General features: G+C 45.7%; 1 protein-coding gene across 4 annotated transcripts in view; it reads right to left on the bottom strand.

The window, feature by feature from the left end:
• LOC119951677 (MICOS complex subunit MIC27-like) overlaps positions 1 to 17397 on the bottom strand; it is a 95271-nt gene extending 77874 nt beyond the window's left edge. The window contains exon 1 of one of the 4 annotated variants that reach the window (XM_038774897.1): positions 17271 to 17397. In XM_038774897.1, coding sequence (XP_038630825.1) covers positions 17271 to 17333 — 63 coding nt within the window. In that variant the 5' untranslated portion in view covers positions 17334 to 17397. Of the gene's footprint in view, positions 1 to 5600; positions 5677 to 17085 lie in introns of those variants that run through there. The other 3 variants (XM_038774893.1, XM_038774896.1, XM_038774894.1) reach the window with 3 other exon arrangements.
• Between the last annotated feature and the right edge of the window lie 1145 nt (positions 17398 to 18542).

Raw genomic sequence — 18542 nt, 5'->3', positions numbered from 1 at the left:
CTTGTGGCACACCACTAGTAACTGGAGCATTTCCCATCAACCACCACTCTTTGTCTTCTATCAGCTAGCCAATTTCTGATCCAAACTGCTAAATCACCCTGAATCCCATGCTTCTGTATTTTCTGCAATAGCCCACCGTGGGGAACCTTATCAAACGCTTTACTGAAATCCATATACACCACATCAACTGCTTTACCCTCATCCACCTGTTTGGTCACCTTCTCGAAGAACTCAATGAGGTTTGTGAGGCACCACCTACCCTTCACAAAACCATGTTGACTATCTCTAATCAAATTATTCCTTTGCAGATGATTATACATCCCATCTCTTATAAACCTTTCCAAGCCTTTTCCCACAACAGAAGTAAGGCTCACTGGCCTATAGTTACCGGGGTTATCTCTACCCCCCTTCTTGTACAAGGGGACAACATTTGCTATCCTCCAGTCCTCTGGCACTATTCCTGTAAACAAAGATGACTTAAAGATCAAAGCCAAATCTCCTCCCTAGCTTCCCAGAGAATCCTAGGATAAATCCCATCCGGCCCAGGGGACTTATCTATTTTCACACTTTCCAGAATCGCTAACACCTCCTCCTTATAAACCTCAAGCCCTTCTAGTAGCCTGTATCTCAGTATTCTCCTCGACAACTTTGTCTTTTTCCTGTGTGAATACTGACGAAAAATACTCATTTAGCACCTCTCCTATCTCCTCGGACTCTACGCACTTATGGAAGGATGTGCACGATTTTCAATAGTCAGCAATGTGATATTTCACCACAAATTTGCAGGATCGCAACTATTAACCTTCAAGTGCGATCATTATATGCTGTACAGCACTGGCGCCAAATACCAGGGAGATCTGAAGGCTGCAAGAAACTCGCCCTGCGAAGGATTTCATCTGTCCATTACCCTCCATTTAATGCAGCGAAAGATTTCACAAATCAAATGAATGTCACAGGTCTTTAGTTGAGATCACATTGAGAGTGATTTTGTTGTGAGTCTTTGTATATAAACGGATGAAGTTTTGCATGATTTGGGGCTCGAGAGCAAAATATCAACAATTTAACTACTACACTCTGTTTCAGCAAGACAGTGGGATCCACTGAATGTCCTTAAGAAAAGAAGTAGAATTAACCAAGAAAAACTTGCACAGAAGGTCAAGTTTACTTGTTACACCCATTCCCCCTCAATTCACAGCTACTGATAACCTACATTTATAGAGGGGAAACTGGCGCTAGAAATAAGGCAAAGAAAAGCAAATTTTGGCTAACAACATGGAATTTACAGTGTAGAATAAGGCCACTCGGCCCATCGGGTCTGCACCTTGAAATGAGCACCCTACTTGAGCCCACAGCTTCGCACTATCCCCATAACCCAGTAACCCTACCTAACCTTTCTGGACATGAAGGACAATTTATCATGGCCAATCCAACTAACCTGCATATCTTTGGACTGTGGGAGGAAACTGGAGCACCCGGAGGAAACCCATGCAGACATGGGGAGACTGTGCAGACTCCACAGACAGTGACCTAAGCAGGGAATCGAACCTGGGACCCTGGATGCAAAATGTATCAAAACTTCCAATATTAATTTCTACATATATAATCTTTCCCAGGTAAGAAAATAACTTAAGAAACAGAAGACAGCCTGGAAAAAAGCAAATTACTGCGGATACTGCCTGGAAATCTAGTCCATCAGGACATCTTAGACAAATGGTATGAATATATAATACAGGCCCTTCTGGTGAAAGGTCTGATATTCAGACTGACATGCTTTGCCACATACCAAGAGAGAACTAGAAAACAGATAGCTCTGGATTTGGAGAACGTGCAGACGCCGCACAGACAAACTGGGAATCGAACCCGGGCCCCTGGCATTGTGAAGCAAGTGCTAACCACTGTGCTGCCGCGCTATTTTTCGTTCTAGTGAGAATATATCTTGATTGTACCGAAACATACACTCTCCTCTTTAAACACAGCCCGTGGCTCTATTTATAATTAAAATAAATAAATAAATCAATAAATAATGTAGGCTTATATTAACACTGCAATAACATTACTGTGAAAAGCCCCTAGTCGTCACATTCTGGCTCCTGTTCGGGTATACAGAGGGAGACTTCAAAATTCTTAGCCATTACAGGAATTGAACCCGCGCTGCTGGCCTTGTTCTGCATCACAGACCAACTGTCTAACCCACTGAGCTAAACCAGCCCCCTACAGCATCACTGATCCTGTAGCTAGATGCACAAAAACCCCACTCAGATTGTATTATTGCCAAACTCCCAACGATCATATAGTCCTGTTTAATTAATTAAAGAAAACAAGACCTTAAACTGCATCAGTTTCATGATGAATTGAGAATCTGTTACTGTGACGGTGGTAGGCATCAGTCTGGTTAGGATGAAGAATTAATTATCTTCATTGAGACAAACAAATTGCTGACTGTTGGATGCTGTCCAATACTGTCTTCTGCTCATGAAGAAAAATGTTTGTAGCACTTTTCATTATTTGGATGACTCCTCTTGCGGATGTGTAAATGTTCATCTCTTACATGAGATATTCACAATTGGACATCTATTTGCCAACTACGGTGAAAGGCAGCAAAGTGGCTGAAGAGATAAAAGCTGGTAAATGCCTCAATTGGGGCCTTGTACAACTTGCCAGTTTGTAGCAGCATTGGAACTGTTTCACTGTCTGGGTGGGATTTTCCTGATGGGCTACAGTGACATTGAAAGGTCTGTTCCAGGAGCTGTAACGCAAAGTTGTCTCAGTCGCCAAGAGACATCTTTGGAATGTCAAAACTTAATCCATGAATAATGATCCCGAGGCCACATTCACCAACAACAAAGGAAAAAAGGGAGTTTTTCGCACATTTAAGACACCCTAAAACACTTTACACCTAAAGAAGTATTTTTAAGTATACACACTAAGTGGAATTGTCATTTACTAGTAATGCAGAGGTGCAGTTTCAAATCTCACCATGGCAGATGGTGAAATTTGAATTCATAAAAATCTGAGATTAAAAGTCTAACGCCGACTATGAAGCGACTGTTTGTCGTAAAAACCCATCTGCTTTCACTAATGTCCTTTAGGGGAGGAAATCTTTCACCCTTACCTGGTCTGGCCTACATGTGACTCCTGACTCTTAAACTGCCTTCTGAAATGACCGAGGAAGCCATTCAGTTCAATGGCAATTAGGAATGGGCAATAAATGCTGCCTTGGCAGCGAAGCCCACATCCCATGAACGTATAAAAACTACTGTAATTTAGGAAAAGTAGCTATCAATATTCCCACAAATAGCAATGTCACAATGACCAGGTAATCTGTTTCTGGATATTGGTTGAGGGATTATCAGCCAATATATCATGGATTTCCCCTGCTCTTCTTCAAAATAGTGCTATATCCACGTGCGAAAGAGGACTAAGTCTCGGTTTGACATAATTCAAAAGACAAGCTTGACAACCAATTGCACTTTTCAAGCGTCGTCACTGTTATAATGTAGAAAATGTAGAGTTTATTCAGTGAAAGAGGCAGACAGAGTCAAGTTTAACCCCACTGAGTTCTCAGTTTAGGTGTCTTTTGGGAGAGGAGAGGTTGTAACAGACTGCATAAAAGTATCAACGTTCTTCACATTTTCTTTCTTAAACTTCACAGAGTCTTTACAGAATCTTACAAGAAGACAGTGTAGTCTACAAGAGGCTGGAGACAGAAACACATGCTGCAACCAGACAAGGCAGTGCATAGTGTACATTTTATATATTTTTAAAAATAATTACACTGGCTCAAAAAACCCATTTGGAAAAGTTATGGAGCAGATTATTATAAAAAAATAATCTCAGGCGACTCAGGCACATAAAGACTGTTAATTTTGCCACCACATTTGTAGAGGAATACTTCAGAAAGTGTCTCTGAAGCAGGATCCTACCCAACTAGAAAGCTATGCGATATTCATACAGTAAAAGTCAGATAGGCAGTACATTGCCGAAACTTCAACATTATCTGTTTTGGGTTCATGTTAAAGGAGTTGCAGATTTCACAAGGCAGGGTGTGCATTATCCCCAAAATAATCTGTGTTCCCTCTATTTTAGAGGCTCCTCTTTTTTATATCATTGACAAACATATATTGGAAACAGTACAGCTTAAGGACAAAATGTTTGAGCTCTCAGTCAAACTTGGTAAATACTTATAACCAAGTCCTTGGCATTCTCTTTATTACTCTTGGTGACCTTCCGACCCCATGGCATCACTTTATTGCCAAAGGGAAAAGGAAAGACCACCGTTAGAGACTCCTTTTAATCTCTTGTTCCAAACAGGTCCGGCCTTCCACTACTGCTAGCATTGCCTGCTAAGTCAGGTCTTTGAAGTAGTGCAGAGGGCACCAGGCATTTAAACTACTGATATGGGCCATGAAGGTGTCTGAGGTTTACTGATATTAGCTGGTTGTTTAACCACATAAACATCCAGCTAGCAGTGCCTGTGCATCTTTGCCACATCAGCATGTTAGTTGCGTGGTGTTTTTTTACCCTGTGTGGAATTTTACATGAACTTTCTAGTACAACTATACCCCTCTAAAAATCCCTTTACCAAGTTACATACATTCCCTCGTCCCCTTTGATGCAATCATTTAAACCACACAGATCCCTTAACAAACCATACTCTGTTGTTTGCCTTAATGAATTGTAATAAACCATATTCATTATTTCCCTGCTACAGAAATAAAAACACTGCACTAAAACTCTTCGCATACAGCAGCAACTCTCACCATAAGTGATGCCAATATCAAAACAACAAACTAACTAAAGATGGAAAAGCCGTAAATAAGAATGGGGCAATCACAAGGATTCCTGACAAAATGCACAATTTTAAAAAAAATTAAGAGTACCCAATTAATTTTTTCCAATTAAGGGGCAATTTAGTATGGCCAGTACACCTAAATTACACATCTTTTGGGTTGTGCGGGGTGAAACCCACGCAAACACGGGGAGAATGTGCAAAGTCCACACGGACAGTGACCCAGAGCCAGGACTGAACCTGGGACCTCGGCGCCTTGAGGCAGCAGGGCTAACCCACTGCGCCAACATGCTGCCTAGACAAAATGCATCTTAATGGAAGTGACAACATACTAGCCCTGGAATATCTAGAACTTGGGCTCCAAACCAGCTCAGACTTTTCCAAGGTTTTAACGTGACAGAATTCTCAGTCTAGTGAGCATTAGCCAACTTCAGCCTGGCTCTTCCAGTTTGTGCTGGAATGTGATCATTTTTAAACAAGATAAATGTTTATGAAACAATAAAACACACAAGAAAGTTAACTAGAAATACACTTATCTAACACAATCGCTATACAACATACCCTAAATTTACCCAGTTCCAACCCCCTTTATTTCTCTAACTTCAGAGCTAATCCTCCCCAAACGTCCGATAGGCTTTTACAAACTACAGGCAAAATTCAGCAATGTTTAACACAACAGGTAGTTTTATATTTCTGGGCTGCTTCGGACTTAGGGCAGTTTGTTCAAAAAGGCTTTTTCACAGACACAGCTTGCTGAGAGTTCACATCGCTTTTCCTGCTGTGGGCTGAGGTCTCAAAACAGCTAACTTACATAGGCTGAAATTGCTCCTGATAGACAGCTGGCCCTGTTCATGTTCTCTGAACTGTTCTCTGAACTAACCTCCTCAGAAGCCACTCTTAATTATTAATTTCATAAGTCCACCTTTTAGAATGTAATATCCTTCTTTTGAACTTCGAACATCTTACTCAAGCCCTTGACGTTCTATTCTCCATTGTGACCAACTTGCCTCAGATAAGCATCTGTTTACAAAGTTGCTAGGCGCATCAACATATCAAAAACACATTTCCATCAACCTAGCCAAACTGTCTCTACCACTACAGTTTCAATTTTTTTTAAAATTGAATCAATCTGAAGAACACATTCACAATTACTGTATTTCCTTGATTTTCATATCATTATGATTTTTTAACAAAGCTTCTAAAAGTGCTTAAAAAGAAAAAGATTAATGAAGACATATGTACATCCTTTACGGTCCAAAACAGGAGATTTTATAATAAAAAACAAGGAAATGGCAGAGCAATTAAATAACTACTTTAGGTATGTCTTCACGAAGAAAGATACAAATGAATTCCCAGAAATGCGAGGGAACCAGGGGTCTAATGAGACCAAGACATTTGACAGAAATTAATATTACTAAATAAAAAGTGCTGGAGAAATTAATGGGACTGAAATCCAATAAATCCCCAGAGTTTCACAATCAACATCCCAACGTATCAAAGGAAGTGGCCATGGAAATAGTGGATTGCATGTAAATTGCGATCTTCCAAAATTCTGTACATCTGGAACAGTCCTTGCAGATTAGAGGGTGGCAAATATAACTCCACTATTTAAAAAAGGAAAAGAGAAAACAGGGAATTACACACCGAACATCAGTAGTAGCAAAAATGCTAGAGTTTATTAGAAAGGATGTGATAACAGGACATTTAGAACATATCAATGGGATTAGACAAGGTCAACAGGGACTCATTGAAGGGAAATATGTTTGACAAACATACTGGAGGTTTTTTGGGCGTAACTAGCGGAATAGATAAGGGAGAACCAGTGGATGTGGTGTATTTGGATTTTCAGAAAGCTTTTGATAAAGTCCCACACGAGAGGTCAGTGTCCAAACTTAAAACACATGGGAATAGGGGTAATATACTGGCATGAATTGAGAATTGGCTGGCAGGCAGGAAACAGAGTAGGAATAAAGGGGTAATTTTTGATGTGGAAGGCGGTGACTAGTGGGGTATATCAATGATTTAGATGAAGGAACCAAATGCAATATTTCCAAAATATGAAAAATACTACGGATGCTGGAATCTGAAACAAGAACAGAGGAAGCTGGAAAAACTCAATAGGTCTATCAGCATCTATCAGGGAGAAACATAGTTTGTTTCGAGCCTGGAACCTTCAGCAGAACTGAAAGGAGGGAGAACTTGTTGCAGCAAAATATACTGTAACAAAAAGTAGCAAGTTTAAGAACAAACAACAGATGGCCTAGTGAGAGAGGAGAGGGTTTTTAGCATTGAGGTAATACATGTATGAAACATTTAATACGTAGAAGAAAGATCTAAATCTAAAGTTATTGAACTCAATGTTGCGTTCCGAGGTCTGCAATTTACCTATACTGATTAGATGCTGCTCCCCCAGCTAGTGGCTTCACTGAAGCATCACAGCAGTCCAAGGACACTGGTGAGCATCAGAGAAAGGTGCAGATGAAAATGGCAAGCAACAGAAAGGTTGGGGTCACGCTTGCAAACTGCGCAAAGGTGTTAAGCAAAACAGTAGCCCAGTCTGTGCATAGTCTCCCCAGAGGAGAGCGCATTGGGAGCAGTGAATACAATAAATCAAATTGAGGGAAGTACAAATGAAACGCTGCTTAAACGCTGCATATGGGGCCTTGAAATGTGAGGAGGGAGAAAGGAAAGGAGCAGCTGTTGCATCTACTGTGATTGCAAGGGAAGGTTTCATGGGAAGGGAATAGGGAGTTGGGCATATTGGAGGAGTGCACCCTGCGGAATTCTGAGAGAGTGAGAGATAGATGCTGGAGCTGGCAGAGGATGATCCTTTGAATGCAGAGACCAGTGGGATGAAAAGTGAGGACAGGGAGCACTCTATCATGGTTCTGGGAGGGAGGGGAAAGGTTGAGGGCAGAGTTGTGTGAAATGGATCAAACCTGGTTGAATATCCAGTTAACTACTGGGAGGGAAGCCTCGGTTAGGGAAAAAAAGCAGACAAGTCAGAAGCACCATTTTCGAAGGTAGCATCATCAGGACAGATGTGATGAGGGCAGAGAAACAAGAATGGGATGGCGTCCTTATAGGGAGCAAGGTGTGAGGAGCTGCAGTGGAGGTTGCTGTGGGAATCCGTGGGTTTATAATGAATATCGGTGATCAGTCTATCACCGAAAATGGAAGCAGAGCGGTCAAGGAAGGGAAGCGAAGTTTTGGAGATGGACCGTGCGAAGGAGAAAGGGGTGGAATTTGGAAACAAATTGCTTCAAGTAAAGATTGATAAAGTCTGATGCTGATCAATGGTAAAATAGATTACATGAACATACCAATTAGGGGCAGGCCCCTCAGCCCCTAAAACCTGTTCTCCCATTCAATAATTAAGTTCATGGCTGATCTGATTGTAACTTCCCAACTACCGCCGGTAAACTTTCACTCTTTTTTAAAAAATCAGGAATCTACCTAGCTCGGTCCTGAAAATATTCAGACTCTGCTGCCATTGCCTTTTGAAGAAGACTGCTCCAAAGACTCACAACACTCCTTCTCATCTCTATGTCTTAAATGGGCGACCCCTTATTTTTAAGGAGTCACCCTTAGTTCTTGATTCTCTCACAATAGGAAACATTCTCTCCACGTGACCCTGTCAAGACCCCTCAGGATTTTGTGTTTTAATTAAGTCACCTAACTATTCTAAACTCCAGCAGGTACCAGCCTAGCCTGCCCAATCTTTCCGTTTAAATAGCCTGCCCCGCCCTGGTCTCAGTTTAGTAAACCCCCTCTGAACTGCTTCATAGGAACATAGGAATATGGAATTAGGAGCAGAAGTAGGCGATTCAGTCCTTCGAGCCTGCTCCACCATTCAATTAGATCATGGCTGATCTCTTCCAGGTCTCAAATCCACCTCCCTACCTGTTTCCCATATCCCTTTAACCCATTTTTAAAAATTAGAAATATATCTATCGCTCTCTTGAAACTATTTAATGATTCGGACCCCATCGGATCAATCGGGTGAACTTCCTCTGAACTACTTCCAATGCATTTACATCCTTCCTTAAATGAGGAGCTCAATACACAATAATTCAGATGTGGTCACACCAATGTCCTCTATAACAGAAGAGTACCCTCCCTACATTTTTTTTAAAATATTTTTATTGAAGTTTTTCAATTTGATCATATAATACAACAAAACCACAGGAATGGTTCAGCATAGCAGAAACGACCCAACATACATAGATACAGGGGACAAGAGAACAGCAATACAGTTGGCCCAGTACCTAGAATCAATTGAGCTCCTCTATACACATTACCAGAGAGGAGGAGGAGGCGGCCATAAAAACATGGTAAAATGGTGCACGCCTTCCTACACAGCGATTGCTTGCAGCAACCATGAGAATTCAGGATGTTTGTGTCATGTTCAGGCACGCACCAGAAGGTATCTCCCTCAATTCCAGCAACACCAGAGGCACCAATAACACACAGTAACCTCCTCCCCTCGGATACGAGACCTGTCTGTACCCTTGCAGAAGTCAATATGGATTCTTTTTTTTTTTAAATAATTTTTATTGAAAAATTTTGAATTTATACAACAATAACGCACCACAGTAAAATACCAAAAATAACAATAATATTAGCAATCATAAACATTCGCCGCACCGCCATGAACAACACAGCATTTTAACAACAATGCAAATTAACACAATATAAAGTTACAGAATAGAAACTTCAATAAGGAACACCCCCCCCGCCCCCCGGTTGCTGCTACTATTGACCAAGATACCTATCTTTGAGCCAGGAGGTCCAGAAAAGGCTGCCACCGTTTATAGAACCCTTGTATTGATCCTCTCAGGGCAAATTTGACCCTTTCCAATTTTATAAATCCCGCCATGTCACTGATCCAGGTCTCCACTTGGGGGCCTCGTATCCTTCCACTGTAGCAGGATCCTTCGTCGGGCTACTAGGGACGCAAAGGCCAGGACACCGGCCTCTTTCGCCTCCTGCACTCCCAGCTCTACCGCAACTCCAAAAATCGCGAGTCCCCACCCTGGTTTGACCCTGGATCCAACCACCCTCGACACCGTCTCCGCCACCCCCTTCCAGAATTCTTCCAGTGCTGGGCATGCCCAGAACATATGGGCGTGGTTCGCTGGACTCCCCGAACATCTGGTGCACCTGTCCTCACCCCCAAAGAACCTACTCACCCTAGTCCCGGACATGTGGGCCCGGTGCAGCACCTTAAATTGGATGAGACTAAGCCTCGCACATGAGGAGGAAGAGTTGACTCTCTCCAAGGCATCCACCCAAGTCCCGTCCTCTATCTGCTCCCCGAGTTCCTCCTCCCATTTAGCCTTCAGCTCCTCCACTGACGACTCCTCCACCTCCTGCATTACCTTATAGATGTCAGACACCTTCCCCTCTCCGACCCACACCCCCGAAAGCACTCTGTCCATCGTCCCCCGCGAGGGCAGCAGAGGGAATCCCTTTACCTGTCGCCTAGCAAACGCCTTTACCTGCAAGTATCTTAATATGTTCCCTTGGGGAAGGCCAAATTTATCTTCCAGTTCCCCCAGGCCCGCAAACCTCCCGCCAATAAACAGGTCCCTCAATTTACTGATGCCCACCCTTTGCCACCGCCTAAATCTCCCATCCTTGTTCCCCGGGATGAACCGATGATTGCCACCCAGTGGAGCCTCCATCGAGCCCCCTGTTTCCCCCCGATGCCGTCTCCACTGTCCCCAGATTCTTAGGGTCGCCGCCACCACCGGGCTCGTGGTAAACCTCTTAGGGGAGAGCAGCAACGGCGCCGTTACCATGGCACCCAGGCTCGTACCTCTACATGACGCCATGTCCATTCTTTTCCACGCCACCCCTCCCCCCTCCCCCCTCCATCACCCATTTACGCACCATTGACACATTGGCCGCCCAATAGTACCCCAGAAGGTTGGGCAGCGCCAGCCCGCCTCTATCCCTCCCTCGCTCCAGTAACACCCTCTTCACTCTCGGAGTCCCATGTGTCCACACAAAGCTCAAAATACTGCTAGTCACTCTCCTAAAGAAGGCCCTGGGGATAAAGATGGGCAGGCACTGAAAGAGGAACAAGAACCTCGGAAGCACCATCATTTTGACGGATTGTGCCCTCCCCGCCAACGACAATGGCAGCATGTCCCACCTCTTGAACTCCTCCTCCATCTGATCTACAAGTCTGGTGAAATTATGTTTGTAAAGAGTCCCCCAGTCCCTGGCCACCTGCACCCCCAGGTACCTAAAGCTCTCCCCTGCCCACCTAAGCAGGAGCCTACCAATTCCTTCCTCCTGGTCTCCAGGGTGCACCACAAACACCTCACTCTTGCCTAAATTTAATTTATAGCCTGAAAAGGTCCCAAACTCAGCTAGCAGCTCCATCACCCCCGGCATCCCTCCCACTGGGTCCGCCACATACAGTAACAGGTCATCGACCTACAACGACACCCTATGTTCCTCCCCACCTCACACCAAGCCTCTCCACCTCTCTGAATCCCTCAACGCCATCACCAGCGGCTCGATTGCCGGTGCAAACAACAAGGGGGACAGGGGGCAACCCTGCCTGGTCCCTCGGTAAAGCCGGAAGTACTCCGACCTCCTCCCATTCGGGGCCACGCACGCCATCGGGGCCTCATATAGCAGCCTTACCCATCCAATGAACCCTTCACCAAATCCAAACCTCCCCAACACCTCCCATAGGTACCCCCACTCCACTCTATCGAAGGCCTTCTCCGCATCCAGCGCCACCACTATCTCTGCCTCCCCCTCAATCATGATGACATTCAACAATCTCCGCACATTCGTGTTCAGCTGCCTTCCCTTCACAAAACCTGACTGGTCCTCGTGCACAACCCCTGGCACACAGTCCTCTATCCTGGTGGCCAGGATTTGTGCCAGCACCTTAGCATCCACGTTGAGGAGAGATATGGGCCTGTATGAACCACACTGCTGGGGGTCCTTGTCCCTCTTTAAAATTAACGAGATCAGCGCCCGCGACATCGTCGGGGGCAAAGTCCCCCCTTCCCACGCTTCATTGAGTGTCCGCACCAGCAAGGGGCCCATCAGGTCCACAAACTTTTTATAAAATTCCACCGGGAACCCATCCGGCCCCGGTGCCTTCCCTGACTGCATCTGCCCGATCCCCTTAACTAGCTCCTCTACTCAATCGGCGCACCAAACCCCTCCACCTGTACCTTCGGGAAAGTAAGCCCGTCGAGGAACCTCTCCATTCCCCTCCTCTCCCCCGTTGGCTCCGACCGGTACAGTTCCCCATAAAAGTCCTTGAAGACCTCATTCACCTCTACCCCCTTCTGCACCACATTCCCACTCTTGTCTCTCACTCCAGCAATTTCCTTAGCCGCATCCCGCTTGCGGAGCTGATGAGCCAGCATCCTACTCGCCTTTTCACCATGTTCGTACACTGCCCCTTGTGCCTTCCTCCACTGTGCCTCCGCCTTTCTAGTGGTCAGCAGATCAAATTTAGCCTGCAGGCTGCGCCTCTCCCCCAACAGTCCCTCCTCTGGTGCCTCTGCATACCTCCCTGTCTACCTCCAGCATCTTTCCCACCAGTCTATCCCTCTCACTCCTCTCGCTCCTCTCCCTGTGTGCCCGGATGGATATCAGCTCCCCACGAATCACTGCCTTCAGGGCTTCCCAGACCATCCCCACCTGAACCTCCCCCGTATCATTCACCTCAAGGTACCCCTCAATACTTGCCCGGACCCTCCTACACACCTCCTCCTCCGCCAACAACCCCACATCCAACCGCCACAACGGGCGCTGGTCCCGCACCTCCCCCATCTCCAACTCTATCCAATGCGGAGCGTGGTCGGAGATTGCAATGGCCGAATACTCGGCCTCCTCCACTCTCGGAATCAGTCCCCTACTCACCACGAAGAAATCTATCCGAGAGTAGACCCTATGTACGTGGGAGAAGAAAGAGTACTCGCGTGCCCTCGGCCTCACAAACCTCCATGGATCCACCCCACCCATCTGGTCCATAAACCCTCTCAGTACCTTGGCCGCCGCCGGCCTCCTACCCATCCTAGAGCTGGACCGATCCAGTGAAGGATCCAACACCGTATTGAAGTCCCCCCCATGATCAGACCTCCCGCCTCCAGATCCGGGACCCGTCCCAACATACGCCTCATAAAGCCCGCCAATATGGATTCTTTAACCCACAATAACAAATGATAAAGAATCCCAGTTCCAAAGAGATATTTTACATATACAAAATGCAACAAAACCCCAACCTCAAGCACAGTACAGAACAATCATTACTCCACATTTGTACACAGAGAGGATCAGCAAATATTTATACAATAGGTTAGGATTATACTCAGTGAGGTCAGTGCTTCCCAACAAGCTAACCGAGACAGGACAAAAGGAAAACTACCAGGAGTGGAGGGTCTGAGAATAAAAAGGACTAGAACGCAGCAATAAACCCATGATCATTCAGCACACACCCCTCACCGTAAGACAAAGAAGAGAACAAGCTGCTCATTCAAACCTCACTCAGCCTCTCATAACATCCCGGCCAAGGTACGTCCCGGAGAGGGGGGGGGGGGGGGGCGTACTAACCACAGGACTGGAACCAGCCATGAACCCCCAAGAAGTCAATAAACCAAGGATGCTCAGAAAATATCAAGAATCAGCCTCTCAAGATATCCCTACTAATTGCCTTCAAGAAGGAACTTCACAAGCATTAGGGCTCAACAGGATACTAGCTACAGAACAGTACAGGACCTGGCCTCGCAATCTCGTCTTTACATGTAGTAGTCGGGTTTACATGGGCAGCAGGGTAGCATGGTGGTTAGCATAAATGCTTCACAGCTCCAGGGTCCCAGGTTCGATTCCCGGCTGGGTCACTGTCTGTGTGGAGTCTGCACGTCCTCCCCCTGTGTGCGTGGGTTTCCTCCGGGTGCTCCGGTTTCCTCCCACAGTCCAAAGATGTGCGGGTTAGGTGGATTGGCCATGCTAAATTGCCCGTAGTGTCCTAATAAAAGTAAGGTTAAGGGGGGGTTGTTGGGTTACGGTTATAGGGTGGATACGTGGGTTTGAGTAGGGTGATCATGGCTCGGCACAACATTGAGGGCCGAAGGGCCTGTTCTGTGCTGTACTGTTCTATGTTCTATGTTCTAGTCCGGATACCCAGCACACGCCAAGACTCACCGCTCAGCCAACCTCACTCCTCACTAACCACACCCAGGGCAGCACACATCATCCTCAACCGAGGAGATACCACCACCACCACCCCCCCCCCCCCCCCCCCCCCACCCCCAACCACCCCAAAGGACCAAATCAGGACCTGCAATCTCGCACTGCCCACCCAGATGAGAAAGAAAACACATATCCTCATTGTATGCCTGCGAGGAGGGTATGAGGGGACAAAGCGCTGCTGCCTCAAACACTGCCTCCCCACATCTACCCCATCAAGCCCTACCCTCAAACCAAAAGGGCTCCACAGCATACTGACTTTCATTCCAACAGATTCAACTACACCTGGGCACTCCACCATTCATTTCCCTCCAATCCAACAACTCAAGAGACATCAATCACAAAGAAGAATCACAAGGAACCCAATCCTCTCCAGGATACATGATTTGTCTGGGCTTTCATAGGTGATAAGAACGGATTCTCAAGCGTCAAAGTAACAAAATAAAATAAAATGGCTTTGCTCAATCCAAGTGAGAACTTCTCTAATCATACCACCCATCACCAACTATCCACCCACCAATGAGTTAAAGGATGAATAAATGCACTCCCTCTTCATAAATGCAACGATTACAGCGTCTTAAAAAAGGGGATAACTATGCCAGTCAGGATAGATGACATCCCATGCAATAGGATTTCCAAGGACTGAAGGGGAGGCTGCACAATCAAACAACAGGATTCTCTTCTCCACTTCCACTATTCTCTCAAAGGTATTTTGTAGTTCATAAAAGTGAGCACGAAAAACCTGCACGATGGAGCCGAGCTTATCATTCGCAGTGGCAGCCATCATCTTGATGTCGACAGCACCGCTGAGGCAAAGGCTTGTTCCCCAGCAAAAGTGCCACTGCAAGCTATGCCTTACTGCAGCCACCTCTGACTGTTTCAATCAAACAAGGATTTTTAAAATTTAACTTGGCTCTTAATTGCTAAAATGCAATGACAACAATCTCTCCCTTTCATCAACTCCATACTTCCAGATGTCTTGATCTGCAATTCTCATACCGCCACAACTGGTCCACAGCAGATGCGATCTCCCTGGCCTTGCACTTATCCCTGGAGCATATCGACAACAAGGACTCCTACGTCAGTCTCATATTCATTGCTTACATCACCTTCAACACCACAATCCCAGCCAAACACATATCCAAACTTCAAAACCTAGGACTTGGCTCCTCCCTCTGCAACTGGATCCTCAACTTCCTGACCCATAGATCACAATCATTAATGATAAACAACACCTCCCCCACGATAGTCCTCAATACCAGGGCTCCACAAAGCTGCTTACTTAGCCCTCTACTATACTCCTTACACACAAACGACTGTGTGGCAAAATTTAGCTCCAACTCCACCTACATGTTTGCTGATGACACCACCATAGTGGGTCAGATCTCAAACAATGATGAGTCAGAGTACAGGAGGGTGTTAGAGAACCTAGTGGCATGGTGCAACAACAATCCCTCCCCTCGATGTCAGCAAAATGAAGGAGCTGGTCATTAACTTCAGGAAGCAAAGTATCATACACGCCCTTGTCAGCACCAATGGTGCCGAGGTGGAGCTGGTTGACAGCTTCAAGTTTCGAGGTGTGCACATCACCAACAATCTATCCTGGTCCACCCACGTCGACGATACAACCAAGAAAGCACAACAGCGGTTATACTTTCTCGGGAAACTAAGGAAATTCAGCATTTCCACAATGACTCTTACCAATTTTTACAGATGTACCATAGAAAGAAAGCATCCTATCTTGCCACTTCATTAATTGGTATGGCAACTGCTTGTCCCAAGACTGTAAGACATTACAGAGAGTCGTGAACACAGCCTAATCCATCATGCAAACCATTGACTCGATCTACACCGCCTAGGAAAGCGGGCAGCATAATCAAACACCCCTCCTACTCGGACTATTCTCTCTTTCAACCTCTTTTATCGGGCAGAAGATACAAAAATCTGACAACACAAACACGCAGTAACATATTCAAAAACAGCTTCTTCTCCACTACATATCTTCTCTACAGTGTAGCACTATATTCCACATGCTCCAAACGGTGTCTTATGTTTATCTATTTACATTGTGTCTCTATAATACATTATATATATGCATGTATGGAGCGATCTGCCTGGATTGCACGCAGAACAATACTTTTCACTGTACCTGGGTTCACATGACAATAAATATATCAAATCTAGCCAGGGAGATAGTCCCAAAAAAGTACTTATAGGATGTCCATTAGGACAAAATAAAGGAGCAGCACAGTAGCACAATGGTTAGCACTGGTGCCTACTAAGCTGAGGACCCGGATTCGATCCCAGCCCTGGGTCACTGTCTGAGTGGAGTTTGCACATTCTCCCCGGGTCTGCATGGGTTTCACCCCCACAACCCAAAGATGTGCAGGTTAGGTAGATTGGCCAAGCTAAATTGCTACTTAATTGGAAAGAAATTAATTTAAATGAATTTAAATATTTAAAAAAATAGGATGAAATAAAGCATTAAAAGACAAGTAGAGCCAGAGCTCACAAAAACACACCCAATCACATGCTCAAACCACGTGAGGCCCCCATCCCACATTTGTATTCAATTTCCCTGGCAATAAACAACAGCATTCTATTAACTTTCCTAATCACTTGCTGTAACTGCATACCAACTTTTTCTGATTCATGCACAAGGATGGCCAGATCTCTCTGCATCTCAAGAGCTCTACAACCCTCTCACCGTTCAAATAAGCTCCTTTTTAATTCTGCCTGCCTAAATGGACTATTTCACATTCGCCCACATCGAGGTGGGCAACAGATAATCTTGAAAGAGCCACACCAATTGGGTAAATGTACCAACGAAGGTAAACCACACCTCAAGAGCAAAATTAGCATCAAGGTCCATGATCATAATGCCAAGCTCTTAGGTCATGGTCACTAAAGAGACAGAAACCTCTTTGACCAAGCTTTTGGCCACCTAGCTTAAGCTAGGTCACCTAGCTTTATGGGCTGGGTGTTGTATTATGTTTTATCATTCTCCTGTGGAGCACATTATGATGCAGGATTACATCAAAGGCACTCTATGTTGATCTATAACTCACTTCTGTCACTTTCTGTCTCACAGCCAATCTCAGCCCAAGGGCGCCCGACAGTCAGCGGCCTCCCACTGCCACCAAGAGCGAGGCCCTGGGCTCCACTGACCACGGCGCCGCAGGCCGCTCCCCTAACAGCTCGATGGGCTAAGCGAAACCGGGTCCCCTCCGGGAAGTGGCCCAGGACTACTCACCTGAGACACCATGGCGACAGCACTGGAACATGCGCAGTGCCGCAGGTACTGACTCCGGAACATGCGCAATGCGACCGGCGCCAGCTCCGGAACATGCGCAGTGCCAGCAGTGCCGGCTCCAGAACAATGCAGCGCCAGCTGTGGCACATGGCATTTGGACATGCGCACTGTGCCCAGTGCCAGCTCCAGCTCCAGTCGTGCGCATGCCCCGTCTCCCCCATTCAGTGAGAGGTCTGGGTGATGTCCAAAGTGACCTAGTTGGGGATTTTTTGATCCAGGGACAAAACCCCAGGGTCACTGACAAAAAAAATCACCCCAAGCAAAGGTCCCTTTTTAGGTCACCAATAATATGAGACCACTCAAACTGAAAAAAATACCAACATAAACCAAAGCACAACGATACCTTCTCATAAATCTGGATTCTATTATTACTGTCCACCTTCTCATAAATCTGGATTGTATCATTACTGTCCACAATAGCATAAGACCATAAAACATAGGAGTAGAATTAGACGATTCAGACCATCGGGTCTGCTCCACCATTCAATCATGTCTGATATTTTTCTCATCTCCATTCTCCTGCCTTCTACTCATAATCTCCAATGAGGTTATCTATCTCTGTCGCAAAGACATTCAGTGATTTGGCCTCCACAGCCCTCTGCGCAATTAGTTCCACAAATTCACCTGCATCTGGCTGAAGAAATTCCACCTCATCTCAGTTTTGAAGGATCGCCCCTTCATCCCGAGGCTGTGCCCTCGGGTTCTAGTTGCTGAGGACCCGAAGTCCTTAAAGCTAGTCATATGACAAGCTCTTCATTCCAGGGATCATTCTTGTCAACCTCCTGTAGAGCCTTTTCTAAGGCCAGCACATCCTTCGTTTGATACGGGGCCCACAACTGCTCACAATATTCCAAATGGGGTCTACAAGAGCCTTAGACAGCCTCAGAAGTACATCCCTGATCTTGTATTCCAGACCCCTCGACATAAATGCTAACATTGCATTTGTCTTCCGAACTGCCGGCTGAACCTGCCCGTTGATCTGAAGAGAACCTTGAACTTGGACTCCCAGGTCCCTTTGTGCTTCTGACTTCCTAAGCTTTTTCCCCATTTAGAAAATAGTCTATGCCTCCATTCGTCCTACCAAAGTGCATAACCTCACACTATTTCCACCTTGTATTTCATCTGCCACTTCTTTGCCCACTCTCTAGCCTGTCGAAGTTCTTCTGCAGCCCCCCTGCTTCCTCAATACTACCTGTCCCTCTGCATATCTTT

This window comes from Scyliorhinus canicula, chromosome 17 (genome assembly GCF_902713615.1).
Source record: "Scyliorhinus canicula chromosome 17, sScyCan1.1, whole genome shotgun sequence".
NCBI classification, from domain to species: Eukaryota; Metazoa; Chordata; class Chondrichthyes; order Carcharhiniformes; family Scyliorhinidae; genus Scyliorhinus; species Scyliorhinus canicula.
Note: the sequence above shows the minus strand (reverse complement) of the source record. Positions and strands in the feature narration are given on the sequence as shown.